At 39.7% G+C, this 17,884-nt stretch overlaps 1 protein-coding gene across 3 annotated transcripts in view; it reads left to right on the forward strand.

The window, feature by feature from the left end:
* The window catches only part of adam9a (ADAM metallopeptidase domain 9a), an 80,293-nt gene that overhangs the window by 29,193 nt on the left and 33,216 nt on the right, over positions 1-17,884 (forward strand). For all 3 annotated transcript variants that reach the window (XR_013809866.1, XM_079690916.1, XM_079690917.1), the window contains exons 3-4: positions 8,106-8,164; positions 11,986-12,064. Coding sequence is in view for 2 of the 3 variants with exons in the window: in XM_079690916.1 (XP_079547042.1) it covers positions 8,106-8,164; positions 11,986-12,064 (138 nt within the window). In the remaining variant the exon portion in view is untranslated. The remainder of the gene's footprint in view (positions 1-8,105; positions 8,165-11,985; positions 12,065-17,884) is intronic.

Consider the following 17,884-nt stretch of genomic DNA (forward strand, 5'->3'; position numbering starts at 1 on the left):
TTTCAAAAAAGTCTTCCGTTCACACGCATTCGGCTCAATTAACGTGTCCGTTCACAAGAGACCGCTCGACCCGCTGGAAACGCTTTAGTACATATGCCGGGCCTGTAAGTGGCCCTGCTGCTGCCACAAAATACACCAAAAGCAGCGAAGAAGACCCCGGAGCATGGTTGCCATTAGGGATGCACCGAATATTCGGCCGCCGAAAATTATCGGCCGAAAGGGTTCAAGCACCGAAAAAATATCACCGAATGTCAGAGAACAGGGTTACGTTGGTAAACTAACGTGTTGTTGTGATGACGTAATCAAAACGCGGCGACAAGCCCGGCGCGCGACCATGCTCGCGGCTGGCTCACAGCCAACATGTCTGCCGTTGGAGATATTTAAAAATATCAAAGAAAGAGGCGCGGATTGCAATTTGTAAAACGTGTTCAGCTGACATTTCTTGAGGGGGTGTAATTGGAAAGACTTTCACCACTTCGGGATTACTCCACCACTTGAAATCAAAACACCCGGACAAATATGCGGAGTAAGATCAAATCACAAGCACTGACAGCGAGAGACTGTTCAGCGCTGCCTCTCATGTGCTTGATGAGAAGAGGAACAGACTTATGGCTGATAAAGCAGAGAAGCTACTGTTCATTAAAAAGAACCTCCCACTTTTCCTTAATAAGTAGACAAGGCTGGCTTATCATAAGCTTATCTAGTTCTACATGTCTACTCTATACCCACTTTCCTGAACAATTTTCATTGTGAGTTATAATTCACCATCTCAGGTTATCCTTAGGGGGAAATGACAGCAGCACAGTGTTCAATATATTGTACTTTCGGTATCTAAATGATACAATGTTGTTTACATTGCTCATGAGGACAGACCACCTTATTTGCAGATTCTTGAAATTGTCATTTAATTTGTAATTGATTGTGGATTTTGTATCCAGTTTTCATTGTATGTATCTTTATACAATGTTTACTACTTTGCTTATGAGGACAGACAGCCATATTTACAGATTCTTGAAATTCAATTTTAATTTCATTTGTAAATAGTTACATTCATGTGGATTTATCCAGTTTGCAAATTTGTATGCATGCACTTATAGGTGCATTTGTTGTTGTTGAAGGCCTGGCTGTTACAGTCTTTATTTACACTATTTAGTTGTAGGCCTACTGGCCTAGATGTTTATGCAGTTTTAAAGCACCTTGGCTGTGTTCTGAATGCACTTTGTTGTAGTTATCCTACAGAGAAAATAAAATGCACTTGACTTGGAATTAATGTACTGTATGCATTCAAAAGTGCTGAATAAATGTTTTATGGACCCATAATAGTGATTATTATTTAAGTTAAGTTTTGCCATAATCATTTATTTTTCCATAATCAGGCAGCTGAACAACATTGGTAAAAAATGTATACATTATATATATATATATTTCTATTAATCATTTTCGGCCTTTCGGCATTCGGTTTTCGGCCAACTGTTTCCTATTTTCGGTATCGGTTTCGGCCAAGAATTTCCCATTCGGTGCACCCCTAGTTGCCATGCTTGCCCTTCTGTTTATTCTCCGCGGTGGACGGCGTGTGCTCCTGCTTTAAATCTCTCCGGTAGTCCACCAGCAGATGAAAAGTAACCACCTCTCCGCCTCTTCCAAGGGACGAAGGAAACCCGTGTCGGTTTCCGTTAAAAAAAAACTCAGCCGGTCAACATTTCCATTAAAGTTTGAATCTTCCGGGCAAAATTTGAAAGTGCCGATCAGAGGTCTTCTTTGTTATTTATTGAGCTTTAAAACAAATTGATAACGACTCTATATAATAATATAAGAATAATGAACGGAGCCTCTCTTTTCCTCCCCCTCTTTTGACAGCCAAGCAGCTGATCTCTGAGCAGGGGAGGCGGGGAGAGAGAGACGTGGGGAGAGGGAGGCGGGGCTATTTCATCGTAATCAAAAAATGATCGCATAGGGCGTACACACAGAGCCGTTTTCCCCCCCAGAGCGTTCCGTTTGCAGATCTATCCACCTTGGGACCCGTTATCGTTTGCGGGGTCCTTTTACGTGTCGGCCTCGTGTAAACGAACGGGCTATACGCGAGAGAAAAGTAGCAGATACAACCCGTTTTGTTCCCCATATGAAATGGGAAAGAAACTATCTCCATTACATTCAACACTTATTAGTACCACACTCCACATATCATTTGAGGTACTCCACACACTACTTTTATTCCACTCCCTCAGTATCCAAAACAATAGATTAAAGATCATTTGCCACTTTACTTCTTTTCAAATGTTTAAAAACACTTCTTTGTTTTTGCTGTTAACTGTACATACTATTGATGAATTCATAAGTAAGAAGCACTATGTTTATTTTATTTTTGTAATGCTAGGTAAATGTAATTGTTCATGGCCTCTCTGTGGTCATATCTCAGATTGGTGTGTCCCGCACCGTTGTGTCTTTTCAGCCGTGCCGACACCTTTTCAGCCGAAAACCCACCGATTCAACATGTCGAATCGGTGGGCAGTCGTCGGCAAAATAAATCACTCTGATTGGCTGTTCAGTTTGCGAATCAGTGCATGAGAAGCGAAACGGAAGTGAGGGACCCAAACAAACTATTAAAGTCCACGAAATGTCCAAAATAAACGTTATTCTGTCTTAATAAATCGCTTCATCACTTTCCACTGTTTCATTTGACATATCAACATCAATGATTCTTTCCATAAATACCACACAAATAACATGAAATGTGTGCCACTTTCCCGTGTTATTCCGCTCCGGTAGCAAAAAGCTTGCCAGCCATTAACCCAGCTCTGACGTCACACGTGGCGACCACCAGCATCGCCTGGATTGTTTGTTTTGTATCCTTCCGCTATTTTCGCTCAACATATGTGTAACCGGACCTCGCTAGACTGTTTTTATCTAACAATTCATGATGGTGAAGCGATGTGTAGTTCAATTTGTGGTAATTCAAGCCTGTCGGGTCACAGTGTACACGGATTTCCGAAAAATAATATTGTAAATGATGTACTTTGTAAATTATTTACATCATGTGAAACCATTTTAACCAGTTCAGCTGCATGACTTATGTCAAATTACAGATTTGACCATTGAAATCCCTGATAGCGGCCTCCCGGTTCAGGGTAAGTCTTCCGTATCTCGGTTACAGCACATGCAGGCAGCGGGACTCTAATTTTTGGGCCGAGTACACCCCAGCACCAACGTACATACTGTCGATAAGCTGTATATCGATACTTCCTAATGAAAAAAAAGTATACAGATTATAAATATATTTGGAGAAAAATAAAATGTTATGTAGTACTATTATGTAGCAATGGTTACAAATTGGCTTATAACATGATATTTTTATTTTACTTGTACAAAATAAATATGAGGTTGTACATGACTGCTTGACAGAATCATAGACCTCTTATATATTTCCTCACATGTGTAGTTGTTTCTTTTCCCAAGCATACATTGAACTTGCATACACAGAAAACATAAAAGCCAAGCTGTTTTTGACTGCTTGAAAGAGTTTAATGGTATCTTTAAAAGTGTACCATCATATCTGTAGCGACTAAAAGTATTATATGAAAGCAAAGCTGCAATAGGCAGTTGGGTCAATCAATATTTACTTACTGGTGTAGTGGGCCATCAACTGCTCTGTGTTGTTGTTTGTATTGAAGATACACTATTTTCAGTGTCCAAACACTGAGACAGCCTTCTCTAAAGCCTGGGTGGCTAATAATGCACCTTGGTTTCTCGTCGGTGTCTTCTATCTGGTCAGTAGGTTGCAAACTGTCTACTTGTTCCATCACCTGCCAGATCTCTCTGCCGCATACACATTCATCTGCAGTGAGTATGCTTTCACAGCATTGACATATACACCTGAATATTGTACATAACATAAAAAAACAAACAATATCTGCCGGACGTGTGAGGAACAGATGACAAATTTAAGATTGACATTTAGTGCAGGTCAAATTAAATAAAACAGAATTTACCATTCAGTATTGCCGACTCGAGTCTCGCCGGCTGCGGAATCCGCTTCTCTTTCACAAGTTTCTGCCTCTTTGCTCGATTGCCGGGCAGGAGGCTCGTACTGATAAGGCAAGATGCCTTGAAGTGAAAGGCTAGCTGGTTCACTCTCTACTTCTGTAACTGAATCCAGATAACCCACCGAATCTGAGCTTGAATGATCGCTATCGCTGTCTGAAGTTGTCGCGTTGCTTGCCATTTTGACTGATTTTATCAAATGGCAATATTTGCCACGTGTGACGTCACCGCTCGTTCGGGAGTTATCGGGGGCGTACTCGGCAAACTTTGGAACCAACATCGTTTTTTAACTTATTTCATTTAATTATGACCAAACTTTAAACATTTTTTTATTTTTTTATTCTGGTGATATCTAAACTACATGTTAAAAAACACCTGTGTTAGATGCATTACATGGCCTTTAAGAAGGCAAATCTGAGATTTCATTTAACTCCAGCTCTCGACACAGGTTCGGGAAAGCCCCATGAGCTTCTCGTTGTAGAGTGAAAATGGAACGCACACGCTATTTGTTGTTTGTTTATATCACGCAGTCTGTTCTTCTTCTCTCGGTTATCACACAGTCTGTCTTCCGGTTGTTGCCTCTTTTGAATGACGAATACACACTACCGCCGCCTGCTGGTAAAGAGAGTTATTGCCACTCACGCATGCACGGTTCGTACATGCTTCTTGGCCGTCGGCTGAAGTCTTTGCGGTGTGTTCCAGAGCGACACATGGCCAAGACGCAGAGACGCGAGGCGACACAAGAGTAGGGGGTCAGTCTGTGTCAGTTCTTTGGTGTCAGCTTGGTGTGTCCGGGCCTTAACATGTCACCACCCACTGATCTGCCTGCAGGACACATCCCTCTGATGGAGAGGAGACTGTTCGTGGTATTAAAAGCATACCTGAATGGCAACATTGGATATGAATGTTGTTTAGTTATTGTGGTAATTTTAATGTGTTTTGCTATATTTAGGTAATATGAAACAGGAAAATATGTAAGATATCTCTTTTAAGGCGAGACACGGCAGGCAAAAACATCGTTTTTCAAGCACTTGTCAATTTTGAGATTTTGTGCTATTTTGATTCTATAACATGTTTTCTTTCAGGCTTTTGGTAGGAAAACGTACAAAATACCCATTTAAGTGTTTATTTGACTATAGTTTGTATATTTGCGTCAGTAGATTTCTCCTAAATTCACCAAAAGTTAGCATTCTAACGTAACATAAAGTACCGCGACCGCTGTGTGCACCATGTCATCAGAGGTATCGTTGGAAAGCTGTGTCTCTCCTGCACAATCTCATCGGATCCAAATATGGTCATTTCCGTTGTATCAGCGACCAATCGTGAAAGCACAAAGGGGTCTTAAACCAAGAAACGAAATCCCATTGGCTGGTGTCAATTTCTGACAACGTGATTCGTTCAGATGCGTCACGTGGTGTGCTAAAACACTTCCTGGTTAGCTTTCCGCTAGAAATGTAAATCTCAAAATGGCAAAAGAACGGCGAAAAAAAACGTTTACAGAGAAGACGACAACAATTGTCACTTGCACGAAGCAAGGTTATACAAAAAAGTAATGACCCCGAACATGAAATACCTTCACGGAGTGCGTCGAGGCGCAAGCTGTCATCCAAAGAACAGGAGGGTTTAGCTAGCGCCTCACTGCAACCTTTAACCCTCCTGTTATCCTGGAGGACATTACGAGGGTTAAAGGTCGTTTTCTCAAAATGAGTTTTTTCTCCTACTCTGAGTTCGAAATTTCAACTTCAGTAGCATGTAGATACACCAAACCTTCCAGTTATATTCCTATCAATATTATGAAGGCTTTTACAGAAGGGTTTGTTCATATATCATTCATAGCCTGAATTATACAACATTGTATACCTAAAACATGGCGAAAATTGATATTTTAGGGCTGTTGACAGTATTTTCTGATTTATGGAGTGATAAAAAGAGATATCCAATATCCGTTCGGTAAAAGCCTTAGATACTAATATGACTACAAAATGAAACAAGAATTTTGAATCTGGCTTTATCCAAAGTTCAGATTTTGATTCCTGAAATGTGTTAAAATATTCACATATTTAATGAGATAATGGCTAATTTGCATATTTAAACATGCTATTTCAGAAAACTTGTAATACAAAAAACAATTGCCTTATTGTAAGTAATTAACTGGAGAAATTTCTAGCTGATACCTTTTAAGTAAAAAAAAATTACCCTATTCACCTGGGGTGTCTCGCCTTAAGTCTTTGACAACAACCATGAAGGCAATCACAATGAATGAATGTTTTTAGCCAAACCTCCGTGTCAAGCTTATTTTTTGTGTAGAATGTAATGGTTGTGTAAATATACTTACTCGTAATATACCAAACATACTTTTGATTATGCTAGGCTAACAGTTTCCCCATGCATACCATATTTGTGCTAAGCTAAACATGTCCCGGAAATGTTCATGGTTTTGTTTTTCACATTATATCTCAATGTTGTGCAGTCCCCTATTACAACATTGTTGTTGTTTGAATACAAAAGTTTGGCATATGAAAAAAATGTCTTGCTATAAGGAGATATGTTGATTGATTGTGTAGTTTTATGATATACAAAAAGATAAAGCTACATTTAAACCCTGAACAATTTGGTGTGTTGTAAAAGCAATAAAAAGATGCCATCGTAACATTAAAGATATGACTTCAGTTGAACATGAACAATTATATTGTTTAAAGCAGAAACATAACGAGAAACCTGGGAAATCTCTGTTGACATGGGAAGTGTTGGACGAATCCTCCTACTCTAGCTTTGCCTTGTCCTCTGTTGACCTTTGAACCCAGCTGTGTGTAGAGCACAGAGGAGCTGCAGTTGGCAGCTGGATGATGTAGACCTCCTGTCCTCATTCACCTTAAACACCGTGTGTGTGTGTGTGTGTGTGTGTGTGTGTGTGTGTGTGTGTGTGTGTGTGTGTGTGTGTGTGTGTGTGTGTGTGTGTGTGTGTGTGTGTGTGTGTGTGTGTGTGTGTGTGTGTGTGTGTGTGTGTGTGTGTGTGTGTGTGTGTGTGTGTGTGTGTGTGTGTGTGTGTGTGTGTGTGTGTGTGTGTGTGTGTGTGTGTGTGTGTGTGTGTGTGTGTGTGTGTGTGTGTGTGTGTGTGTGTGTGTGATATCACCACAGGAGTAATCAAATACCTGCTGGTAGTTCCTGCAGGCACACACACTCACAGAGTAGCAGAAATCTGGGAGGTGAGTCAGAGGCTCAGGTGACCTTGAAGTTTAGTTTTTCCCTAGTTTTTTGGACTTTAGCTGGCATAAAGAAAAAAACGTAAAGGCAGTATGAGTAAGATTTGACAAAGGCCGATGTAAGAAAAGACGTTCGAAGTTGGCACCTGGCAACCTCAGATCCTTCTTGTCTTCTTTTATTTGATACCTTTATCCAACATAACTTACAATAAGTGCATTTAACCATGAAGAAACAAACTCAAAAGCAAGAATCATCGAGGTATATTTCTTATCTATAAACCAAACCAGATTAAGTGCGACTGCATTAGCTTCACTTAAATCCAAATCCTTTTTAAGTGCTACGTACATAAGAGATATTTTTGAAATACATTTTTGTACCAAAGATGCAGTGGATACAGGTGAGTTTTCAGTCCACAACGGTATGTGTGTAGACTCTCTGCTGTCCTGATATTAATGGGGAGCTCGTTCCACCATTTTGGAACCAGGATATCAAACAGATGTGTTTTTGTTGAGTGGTACCTGGGCTCCATTCACAGTGAAGAAGTCTTGGAAGCTTTATCTGTGCCACACCTACAGTATACGCACAGAAACGCCCCCAACACAGAATAATAAAGGAACAAACAAAACCCGCAGGCAGGGGGCTGCAGCGTCTCTGAAATACCCCCCCTCACACTTCTTGTGGTTCAAAGTGTAGATTGAGGGGGATTATAGGTTTTTAGGACAATCCTGCTCATTTAACCTTTAACCGTGTTAATTGATGGATTTCAGTATTTGTGCATTGATTTTACCACAGAAAAAATGCTTGTAAATATGCATTTGTATCACTATGTGATAAACTAATACATATTTTATTTCTGTCTCCAGGTCTCCTATGTCATTGGTGTAGGTGGAAACGATCATGTTATTCATCTCGAGAGGAATGAGTAAGTGAAGTAGTGATGTACTCTAGTACTTATGTGTCTCATGTATCATTGTTACAGCAAAACAGATTAGTAAACAGATTCTTCAACTTCAAATAAGTATTATGACAAAATAGTCTTGACCCAACCTCATCTAACTAGCCTTTCCAAGAACTTTAAACTGAATCCCAGATTAATGAAGTACTTATTTATTTGTCTTGTAACAAAATATTGGACGCACATGCATAATTAGAACATAGAATATCATTGAAATTCTTAAAAAGGGAATAGGAATGAATGTAGTGCGTCTAACATTGTGTATGTTCTTTAATTAATCTAATCGAAGTGTGAACAACGACACTTTATTATATAGTCTGATGACATCACATCAGACACCTCACAATGGCCAATCAGATCCATCAGACAATGAAAGTAGAAACACAACTGATAATATTTATTTTAGTTTTTGATTTTGATTGAAAAATGCGTAAATGAACATCACCATCTTATTTGTTGTAATTCTAGAGAGAATGTGATTTTAGTTTAGTTTTTTTTTTATTATCAAGGACTGTCTTTATTGGCATTTAAAGAAAATACATCACAAATATAGTTGGATATAAACAAAATTGATTCCATAAACACTTACATGTACATATAAATAGATAATATGTGAAAGGTGTTAAGTTAAACATACATGTTTTTTTTTTAAAAGTACAAATAAATGAGTAAGTTCACAATATAGAGAGGCGAAGTCCCGCCCATCTACTTCCGACCCATGGGACCTTATTTCAGAAAAATTATGTATTGAAGTCAATGAAGAAAGAAAGATTATCTTTCAATCCCATTTGAATTGTGCCACGAATTACACATATGATGTTTGTCAATCTTAAAAAATGATTTCCATGTCGTAAAAAATATAAACTATGAAAAATACTCAACTAGAAAGACTAGAAATCCCAGAATCCCGGTCCCGCATGCTGGCTCTTACGGAACCGACTAACTCCCCTTTTGTGTATGTACAGCTCTCAACATGCCCAGATTTGTAGTGATTTTCACCTCTTTTAATACTTTTTGCCTCATTCTGAAAGAAAGAAGTGAAATGTGCCAACGTGACGGCCGTCTTGGTGTGTGGTGCGAGATGTGAGATGTAGTTCACTGAGCGGTTTCACACAAAAAAAGTTACTTCACAGTTTTACGACACATTTTTTTTTTTTTGACTTGCAAAATTATCTTTTAAATTGACAAACATCATATGTGTAATTCGTGGCACAATTCAAACGGGATCGAAAGATAATCTTTCTCTCTCCATTGACTTCAATACATACTTTTTACCGAAATAAGGTTCCATGGAGGTCCCCCGGAAGGGGAGGGACTTCGCCTGTATGGGATCAGGAGTACAAAACAACAATTCATTATCAATAACGATATAGCACTTTTTTCCCCCCCAATGTCAAATGATGTTCATCATCAGTTTGGATCTGAACTGTGTGGACAGAAGAAGATTGTACTCTCTGATATTGTTAAATCTGCTTTCTGTTTACATCAACATGACTGATTGTCAGCGTCCCTCAGCGCTCCTCTCTCTCACTATCTCACTGTTGTGAACAAAGTGTGATAAACTCCAGAGTCTGAATCAGGAAGCTGCGCGATAAAAGTCTGCTGACGTTCATCCGAAGGACCAATGTCTGCAGCAATAAGCCAACTGAGGCTGGATCAAATCCATTTAGAGTTTTCTATTTTTTTAAATAATAGATACATCAATATGTAAAGAAAAAACAGCATGCAAGGTGACTAACAATAACAAGGCGATAGAAGTACAAATATATTAACATGATTACCATGTTACCAAAAAAACTACTCACTGTGTCCATTCGTCTATGAAGATTAGGAAATTTCTTAGGACAGTGATCACCAACCTTTAAAAAAAAAAAAGATATCTCGACCTTGGGGAAAGGCTAGATGTATTTATCGAAGCATTGAAGGAAAAATACAGGCCAGACTGCCCTTCCAAAAATAATGCATTATATTTAGGCTAATTTTAGTTGAATTACATGAAATCCATCGGTTAAACTTTCTATTTGTTGCATCCAAGAACATAATGTTACTAGCATATAAGATAAGCTGTATTGATTTAAGAATTGTACGACATACCTTAATTTCTAAGTTACCTTCTTTTATCTCACTTCAATTCAATGCATCTGTATTGGCATGATCATATCGAAAACACAGTGTTGCCAAAGCACATTGTATAAGGTGGTACCTCAGTAAAACTACCATGTTAACACTGTTATATGCTTTAAAATAAAGGAATGAACTCAATTGATGGATATGCTTTGCTACCCTGAAAATAAAAACAATGGCTGAGTCAAGAGAAACAGAGAGGGAGTGGTTTGTAATATCAAACATTAAGAAGGAATAATGCATTTCTGTATGCTTTTTCCTATTCTTTTTCGGGAGGTACGGGGAAAGTCTCAAAGCTCTACCAATGATAGACTGTATAGTCTGTAGACTGTTAGACTGGTTGGTCACTATTCCCTTTGGATAATTCAGCTCCCAGTAAAACAAAATAAACATCAGAGGACCTGTGTGGCTGACACACAGCCACATCTTACACTTGCAGGGGGGTTTTCAGTGGCAAAGAGGTGACTTTAGATTTGTTTGTAAAGTTACTTTATGGCAGTTTATTAATGCTTTTGCCATGTGTGGTGTTAAATAAAAAAAAAAGCTTCCTCACATTATTTCTCAAATGTTGATGAAGACAGTTTGTGTCAACAAAGAGAACAACAGCCTCATGTTAATTAACCCTATTTAGAACTGCTTCAATAAAGAGAGCAATGAATTATCAAGCAATGTTGCCATGGAATTCCTTTTAAAGATTTGGAACCATTAAAAGAAGTTAAACATATTTGACTGAAATGTTAAGATTGGCTACTTTATTCCTTGAATGAAAAAATACAATCATATTCTTTTTTGTTTTTGTCGAAAACATGTGAGATTGTTGTGCAGAGATAACTTCCTAATCGTATTTTATTTATAACAAGACCCGAGGAACCACCAATATGAATATGCATATGTTGTTATAATCAGTGTTGGGCAAGTTACTTTTAAAAAGTAACTAGTAATAGTTATAGTTACTGCTCTCAAAAAGTAACTAGTTACTTTATTAGTTACTCAATTATAAAAGTAACTAGTAGCAAGTTACTTTACTTTACTTTAAAAATAATAACAGTTTTTGTGTTGTTCTGTGGCACAGTAAGAGAAAAGACAACTCCCCATCATTGTATTTTTTGCGTCCTTTATCCCCACAAATTGAAAATAGTGGTTATATCTCCAAGTTCTAAATGCGCTGCTGCTCTCGCTGATACTTGCATCTGCCATTTCGTGTGTGTGTGTGCTGGGTGTTGCCGTGTATGTGTGTGTGTGTTAGCAAGTGTTTGTGTGTTTGTGTATTTTCCCCATAGTGACCCGCCCAACTCTGTCTCTGATTGGCTTACCCTGAAATGCTACCCCGCGTTAACCAATCATCACTCTTCTCTGGTCACTTTCACTTTGCCATGGTACTGTCAGAGGACATCACTGTATTCGTCTGTAAGTTACATCCGCAGAGAGATTCGGTTCGGTTCGATCACATAATGTAACACAGTAACGCACCCATTTAAATCACAGTAACTATAACGGTGTTACTGAATTGGAATAGGTAAGTAGTAACGTTATTAGTTACCGCAAATGGTAGTTGCGTTACAGTAACGCGTTAGTTTGTAACGCGTTAGTCCCAACACTGGTTATAATAAAGACAATATTTGTAAATGAATGGAGATCAAAACACATGCTCTTTTTGTTTTCAGACTGCTGCTTCCCGCAGACTTCACTGTGTTCACCTACAGTCAGAACAGATCACTCATCACATCCAGACCTCCTGTACAGGTAACACACTAGTACTCACTCACTCGATGAATGAAATGTCGATGCAGAAATGTAATAATCTGAGATTCTCACCGCTAACATCTAAGCACCCGTGAAGTGATAGGACCTTTTTGATGCGTCCAATCAGCTGACATCAGAGAAGTACAGGTCAGCAGAGTCATGCATGAAATTAACTGACAGGGATCAAGCATAAAACAGACTAATACAGGCAAGGCTCTCCAAACTACTGGAACTGCTTGTGTTTAGAATTGTTCAAAGTTTAGATTTAACCACGTCCACATTGATGTAGCTCTGTGCGACTGCGTCATGGATGTATAAAGAGAACGTCGTCTTCCCCATCTTAATGACGCTCATATAATATCACGTCTACTCTTGTTTTGGCGGGGGGGGGACAGTATAGGGCGTGTTTATCAGAACACAAATAACTAGCCAACTAACCATCTCCTGGAAATCATGCTGAAAAGTTCCGGAGATCTTTGGCCAACCTGATATTTTATTTCCTTTTGACAGTGTTGGAAAGTAACCAAGAACATGATCCTATACTTTACTTATGTACAAAACGTGACAAACAGAAAAACTGGCCATTTGGCTAAAGATTGTTGGCTAGTTTATTCTTTGTAAATCCACTGTGAATCAATGTTAGCATTTAATTAACATTTACTCTGCTATTCATAACTGTGATCGTCCTTCATTAAAAAGCCACTATTTTCATCAATCCACCTTGAAAACGATTCTCTATAAAGCGACTGTAGCTGTCAAATTCATATTTCGCCAGATGAAGACCCGACAGGTGACGCTCTGATGCTTTGTTTTATACACATGATGTATACTTGATAACTAATAACTGATGCTCCAAAAGTGTCAGGGTTGGGAAAAAATAGGACCCAAAAGCAGAATGAGGAGGGAAGCAAGTTTCAAAATGGAACAAAAGGCGAGCTTTATTCACAAAAGCTGAAAAAACAAGAATCCATGAACAGGTACAAGGCCCGAGGTAGCATCCAAACAAAAAGGGACTGTGACCAACATGAAGGGAGACATGAACGACAAATAATAAACCAACACCGAACAAAAGACTAAATACAGGGAGGGGTAATCACGAGACGAGAAACAGCCGGGCAGGGGAGGAGAAACACAAGGGCAACAGGTGAACACAATCGGACAATTAGACACACCAGGGAAACTAACGACTGGGAGGAAGACAAGACACAGGGAGAACAGAATTGCAAAATAAAACCATGACAAGACAGAGCAAACAAAACCGTGACATAAAACTAAGAATGTGACATATAGTGCATCATTCAACTACCGTATTTACCACACAGAAAGTGAATGTTCATGTATCGTATATGCCTCAGATCTCACTTTGTCTCCAAAAGCCTGGGTTATTTGGGGTTGTTTCTAGTTTCTGAGTTTGTGCGTTTCCTTGTTCCTCTCATAATGTGACAAGAATGATACTAATGTGACAAGAATGATACTAATGTGTTTGAATCCGGCTGTTATCGTCATTATTCCACCTCCCACTGTAGGACCTGAGTGCTTTTTCTTTTGGTCCTCTAAATACTTTTCAATAAAGTGACACATCAAACTACTCTTTAATTAAAAGCACAGAGGGCCTCACGACAAGAAATGGCCACACAGTTAATAATGCCTATTGAAGTTACCATTGCCTTTACAAATGTGCTGTCACCAACTTGGAAACACAAGGTAAAGAACTCAAATGCACGACCCGGGAGACAGAGGTAAAGTATGAGTACAATACTTTATTTACAAAATAGGTCTACAAAAAATGATCGACACTCTTAACGAGGTGAAAAAAGGCACAAAGAAAATCGCTCACTAAGTGAGGAACAAAACTTACAAAGTAATCCAGGAGCATGAATCAGGCTTGAGATAAGATATACGTGATCACTGGTAAGCAGACTACTGGCATGGAGACAAGACAAACTGACAAAGGAAGGCTGGGGAATTTAAACAAAAGGTAACTGGCACATGTGGAAATAATCAGGGGCTGACGCTGATGAGAGCGGGAGACACACACAAGGGGTGCGTCTCACTTCGGTTATTTTTCATTTCCTCGCTCCTCGGGCTCGGTATCACAGGAAGTTGATATGTCTGCGCCATCTTGAGTAGCGTCCCAGTGGCCTTATTTTTGCCGGAGGATCGAGGAGTGATAATGGAGGAGTGATAATCGAGGAACTACCATCCTCCGGTGAAATCCTCACACTCGCCCCGCCCCCTTACTTTGTATCGCTCACTGATTGGACGATGCAGCACATGCACTGATCTGGCTGCTGTCAGACGATCAGCTGTGCGGCGTCATCACAAACGAACGTCGCTTCACGTGACGCTCCGGAGGAAACAACATCCCATTGGTCTTAAAACTCATTTCCCGGGTTGCGGTCGGATAATCCAAAAATCAGCTCCTAACGTCTAACCCTATCGTCTATTCCTTGACCTCTGAGTGAAACGTCACAGGGTTAAGGGACAGTGGATAGGAGAATTCAAAAGGATTTAGGAGAAGAGACTGTGGTACTTTAGAGAATCCGACTGCACTTTCACTATCCGACGTATTTATGATGCGCCAGCGGACGTCATAAATGTGCGTCTGCTGCTGTGGGGAAACTATGGAAACTACAGTTTTCTATACAACGGACTACAACATGGATGTATAATAAGAACAAGGGACTATTGTAAACTCATCTAGAGACTCTGCTCCGTGCTCTGATGCTGTTGCTTTATGCTTTATGAACGTGGACAACAGAGAAACATATTCTTCATGACCAAAGTTGGAATTGAAATAAAAAAGGAAAGTGAAACTTACGCTCACCCTCTTCCTCCGGTCCACATTAATACAAATGATCCCAATACGTATGATTGTATGAACTATGAAAAGATCTTAAAATCAATCCAAATGTGTTTATTATAAACGTTAGTCCTTAACATCTATCACTGTGTATATCACCATTCAAACATCTTTTAAAAGTTGAACAAACCCCACACAGCTCAGTAAAGACTGTGAAATGTTGACTTTATTTGATAATTTCAGTAAAAACTAACGTTCATTTTTTTCTTTTTGATTATAATACTGATGAACGTTCAAAACAAAGCACTTTGGCAACTTACCACATACGTTTTAAAATGCTTAATAAGCACTAGGCTTGGGCGGTATCATTTTTTTCATACCGTCATACCTTGCTGACATCATACCGTGGTATACGGTATATGACGGTATGACTTGGGTTGACTTGAGCGAGGTGGCGTTCGGCGGCAAATAGATGTTTCGAACGGTATATTATATGTTCGGTGTAAAATGCAGCCCGAGCCGGTAGACGCTCGCAAAGTGCCGCGACATGCGCGCAAGTGCAAAACAAGGGCTGCATACATGACACATTGTGCAAATGGCACATTTTGAGATCGGATACAGGACGTGTTTGTAGATGTCCGACGTTGTTTCCATTGTGAGCTAAGTTAACAATATATCATCATACATAAACATTTTCCGGGAGTAAATACTTGACTTATTGAATAAAGTTTGCTATATTCACTAACTAGTTTGGCAATATTATTCCATGCATGTGTTAAAAACCTTATTTCCATTTGATTCATTGGATTACTCGCGTGAATGTTTAGCACGTTAATGCTTTCGTTTTTAAAACCGTCGGACCTCCACTACAAAACCATCAACCAGTTGCATAGGATTAAAAAATGTCAACACTCACTCACCCCGTCTTAAACATTCCCAAAGAAGTGCCTCTGTCTCTCGTTGTGCTGGATGAAGTCACTAGGGACGAGTAAACCCAAAATAGTCCCAAACAGGCGCAGAGGCATTTTTCTTTTTTACTAGTTGTCCGAGTTCGGGGCCGGCAAATGCTGCCGCCATCTTGCTCAGCTCAGCTCTGTGCTGAGCTCTGAGAGCAGGAAAGACGGACTGCCCTCCCCTGCCCTCTGCTGGCGCGTGCTGTGCATTACAACCAATGTCGTCCCTATCAAAACTCCGTGTCAGTGTAATAGAATGAAACGCATCTGTGATTTGGCGCACAGTCTGTGATGTCACAGTATTGAAAATCATACCGACGGTATTTCGAAATACCCTGGTATACCGTAATACCGTCATACCGCCCAAGCCTAATAAGCACCGTAACTTTCATGATATCATTTCTCCGTCATAATCGGTTGTTTCCGTGAACGGCTGACTGTTGTGTGACGGCAAATGCTGCGGCCGCAAGGCATTGTGGGGCAGCATTTTCTCCTCTCCTTTCGGTGAGGGAGGTCCAGTGGTTCCTAAGCTAAAGGAGGTTATAAAGGAAGTTTGAAACCTCCTTTCCTATCATCTAGAGAATTCGAACGGCACTTATCATGGCTGCCACTGAGGGACTTCCGGGTCTTTTCACTCCGTTAGGAAGGTTCCTAAGCTAAATGGACTATTTGACTTCAGCCCCTGCTTCTCGTGGTTTCCTTGCGTCTCTCCATGCTTCCCTGGTGGGAGGGACTAGTCGCAGGGAAACTACGCAAGTGAGGGATGCAAGGAATCCATTTAACCGAAGTGAGATGCACCTATAGATAGGGAGTGAAGGGACCTGGAATGAAACACAAAAGGTGAGTACCAAAATTAAACTGGAAGTGGGAGACAAAAAATGATTAAACATGACAAACACAACAAAGGCCAGCTGACGGGCAGTGCACAAGGTCCGTTGATTGGTAATCCAACCTTGATCAGCGTACATTTATTCAAATAAATTATAAATCTTTTAGTGTATATAGCGCCATTTATCAAAATGTGTTAGTTAGTTAGTTGAAATAATTTACAGTGTCATTTTTAACAGTCATACTATCAGCACTTACATTCTTTATTTGTTATTGAGTATAAATGCAACAAAAACAATGAACTTTTTTTTAAAGAAACCCAAATGTCCTTAAACGTCTAAAACTACACCCACTTGCTGTGAACTTCTCATGGTGACTGAAGCATTTCGGTTTATTGAAGTAAGATTTTTCCCAGAAAGGCATGATGGGACTTCTGTGTGTGTGTGTGTGTGTGTGTGTGTGTGTGTGTGTGTGTGTGTGTGTGTGTGTGTGTGTGTGTGTGTGTGTGTGTGTGTGTGTGTGTGTGTGTGTGTGTGTGTGTGTGTGTGTGTGTGTGTGTGTGTGTGTGTGTGTGTGTGTGTGTGTGTGTGTGTGTGTGTGTGTGTGTGTGTGTGTGTGTGTGTGTGTGTGTGTGTGTGTGTACACTGATATTTCCTGCCTGCTGACCTACTGCACTCCTTATTTCGAGCTTTTCCCTCCTCTCAGTCTCTGTGTGATCTGATATCTGATGCCTCGTTAATGATTAGCAGCCTCTGGACTCTGTACACTCTGTTAGTCAGCTGCAGAGACACATGACTTTAATGGTAATCATATATACAGTGGGGCAAACAAGTATTTAGTCAGCCACCAATTGTGCAAGTTCTCCCACTTAAAAAGATGAGAGAGGCCTGTAATTTTCATCCTAGGTATAACTCAACTATGAGAGACAAAATGAGAAGAAAAAAAAATCCAGAAAATCACATTGTCTGATTTTAAAAGAATTTATTTGCAAATTATGGTGGAAAATAAGTATTTGGTCAATAACAAAAGTTAATCTCAATACTTTGTTATATGCCCTTTGTTGGCAATGACAGAGGTCAAACGTTTTCTGTAAGTCTTCACAAGGTTTTCACACACTGTTGCTGGTATTTTGGCCTATTCCTCCATGCAGATCTCCTCTAGAGCAGTGATGTTTTGGGGCTGTCGCTGGGCAACACAGACTTTCAACTCCCTCCAAAGATTTTCTATGGGGTTGAG

The sequence above is a fragment of the Notothenia rossii genome (assembly GCF_949606895.1).
Source record: "Notothenia rossii genome assembly, chromosome: 6".
NCBI lineage: Eukaryota > Metazoa > Chordata > Actinopteri > Perciformes > Nototheniidae > Notothenia > Notothenia rossii.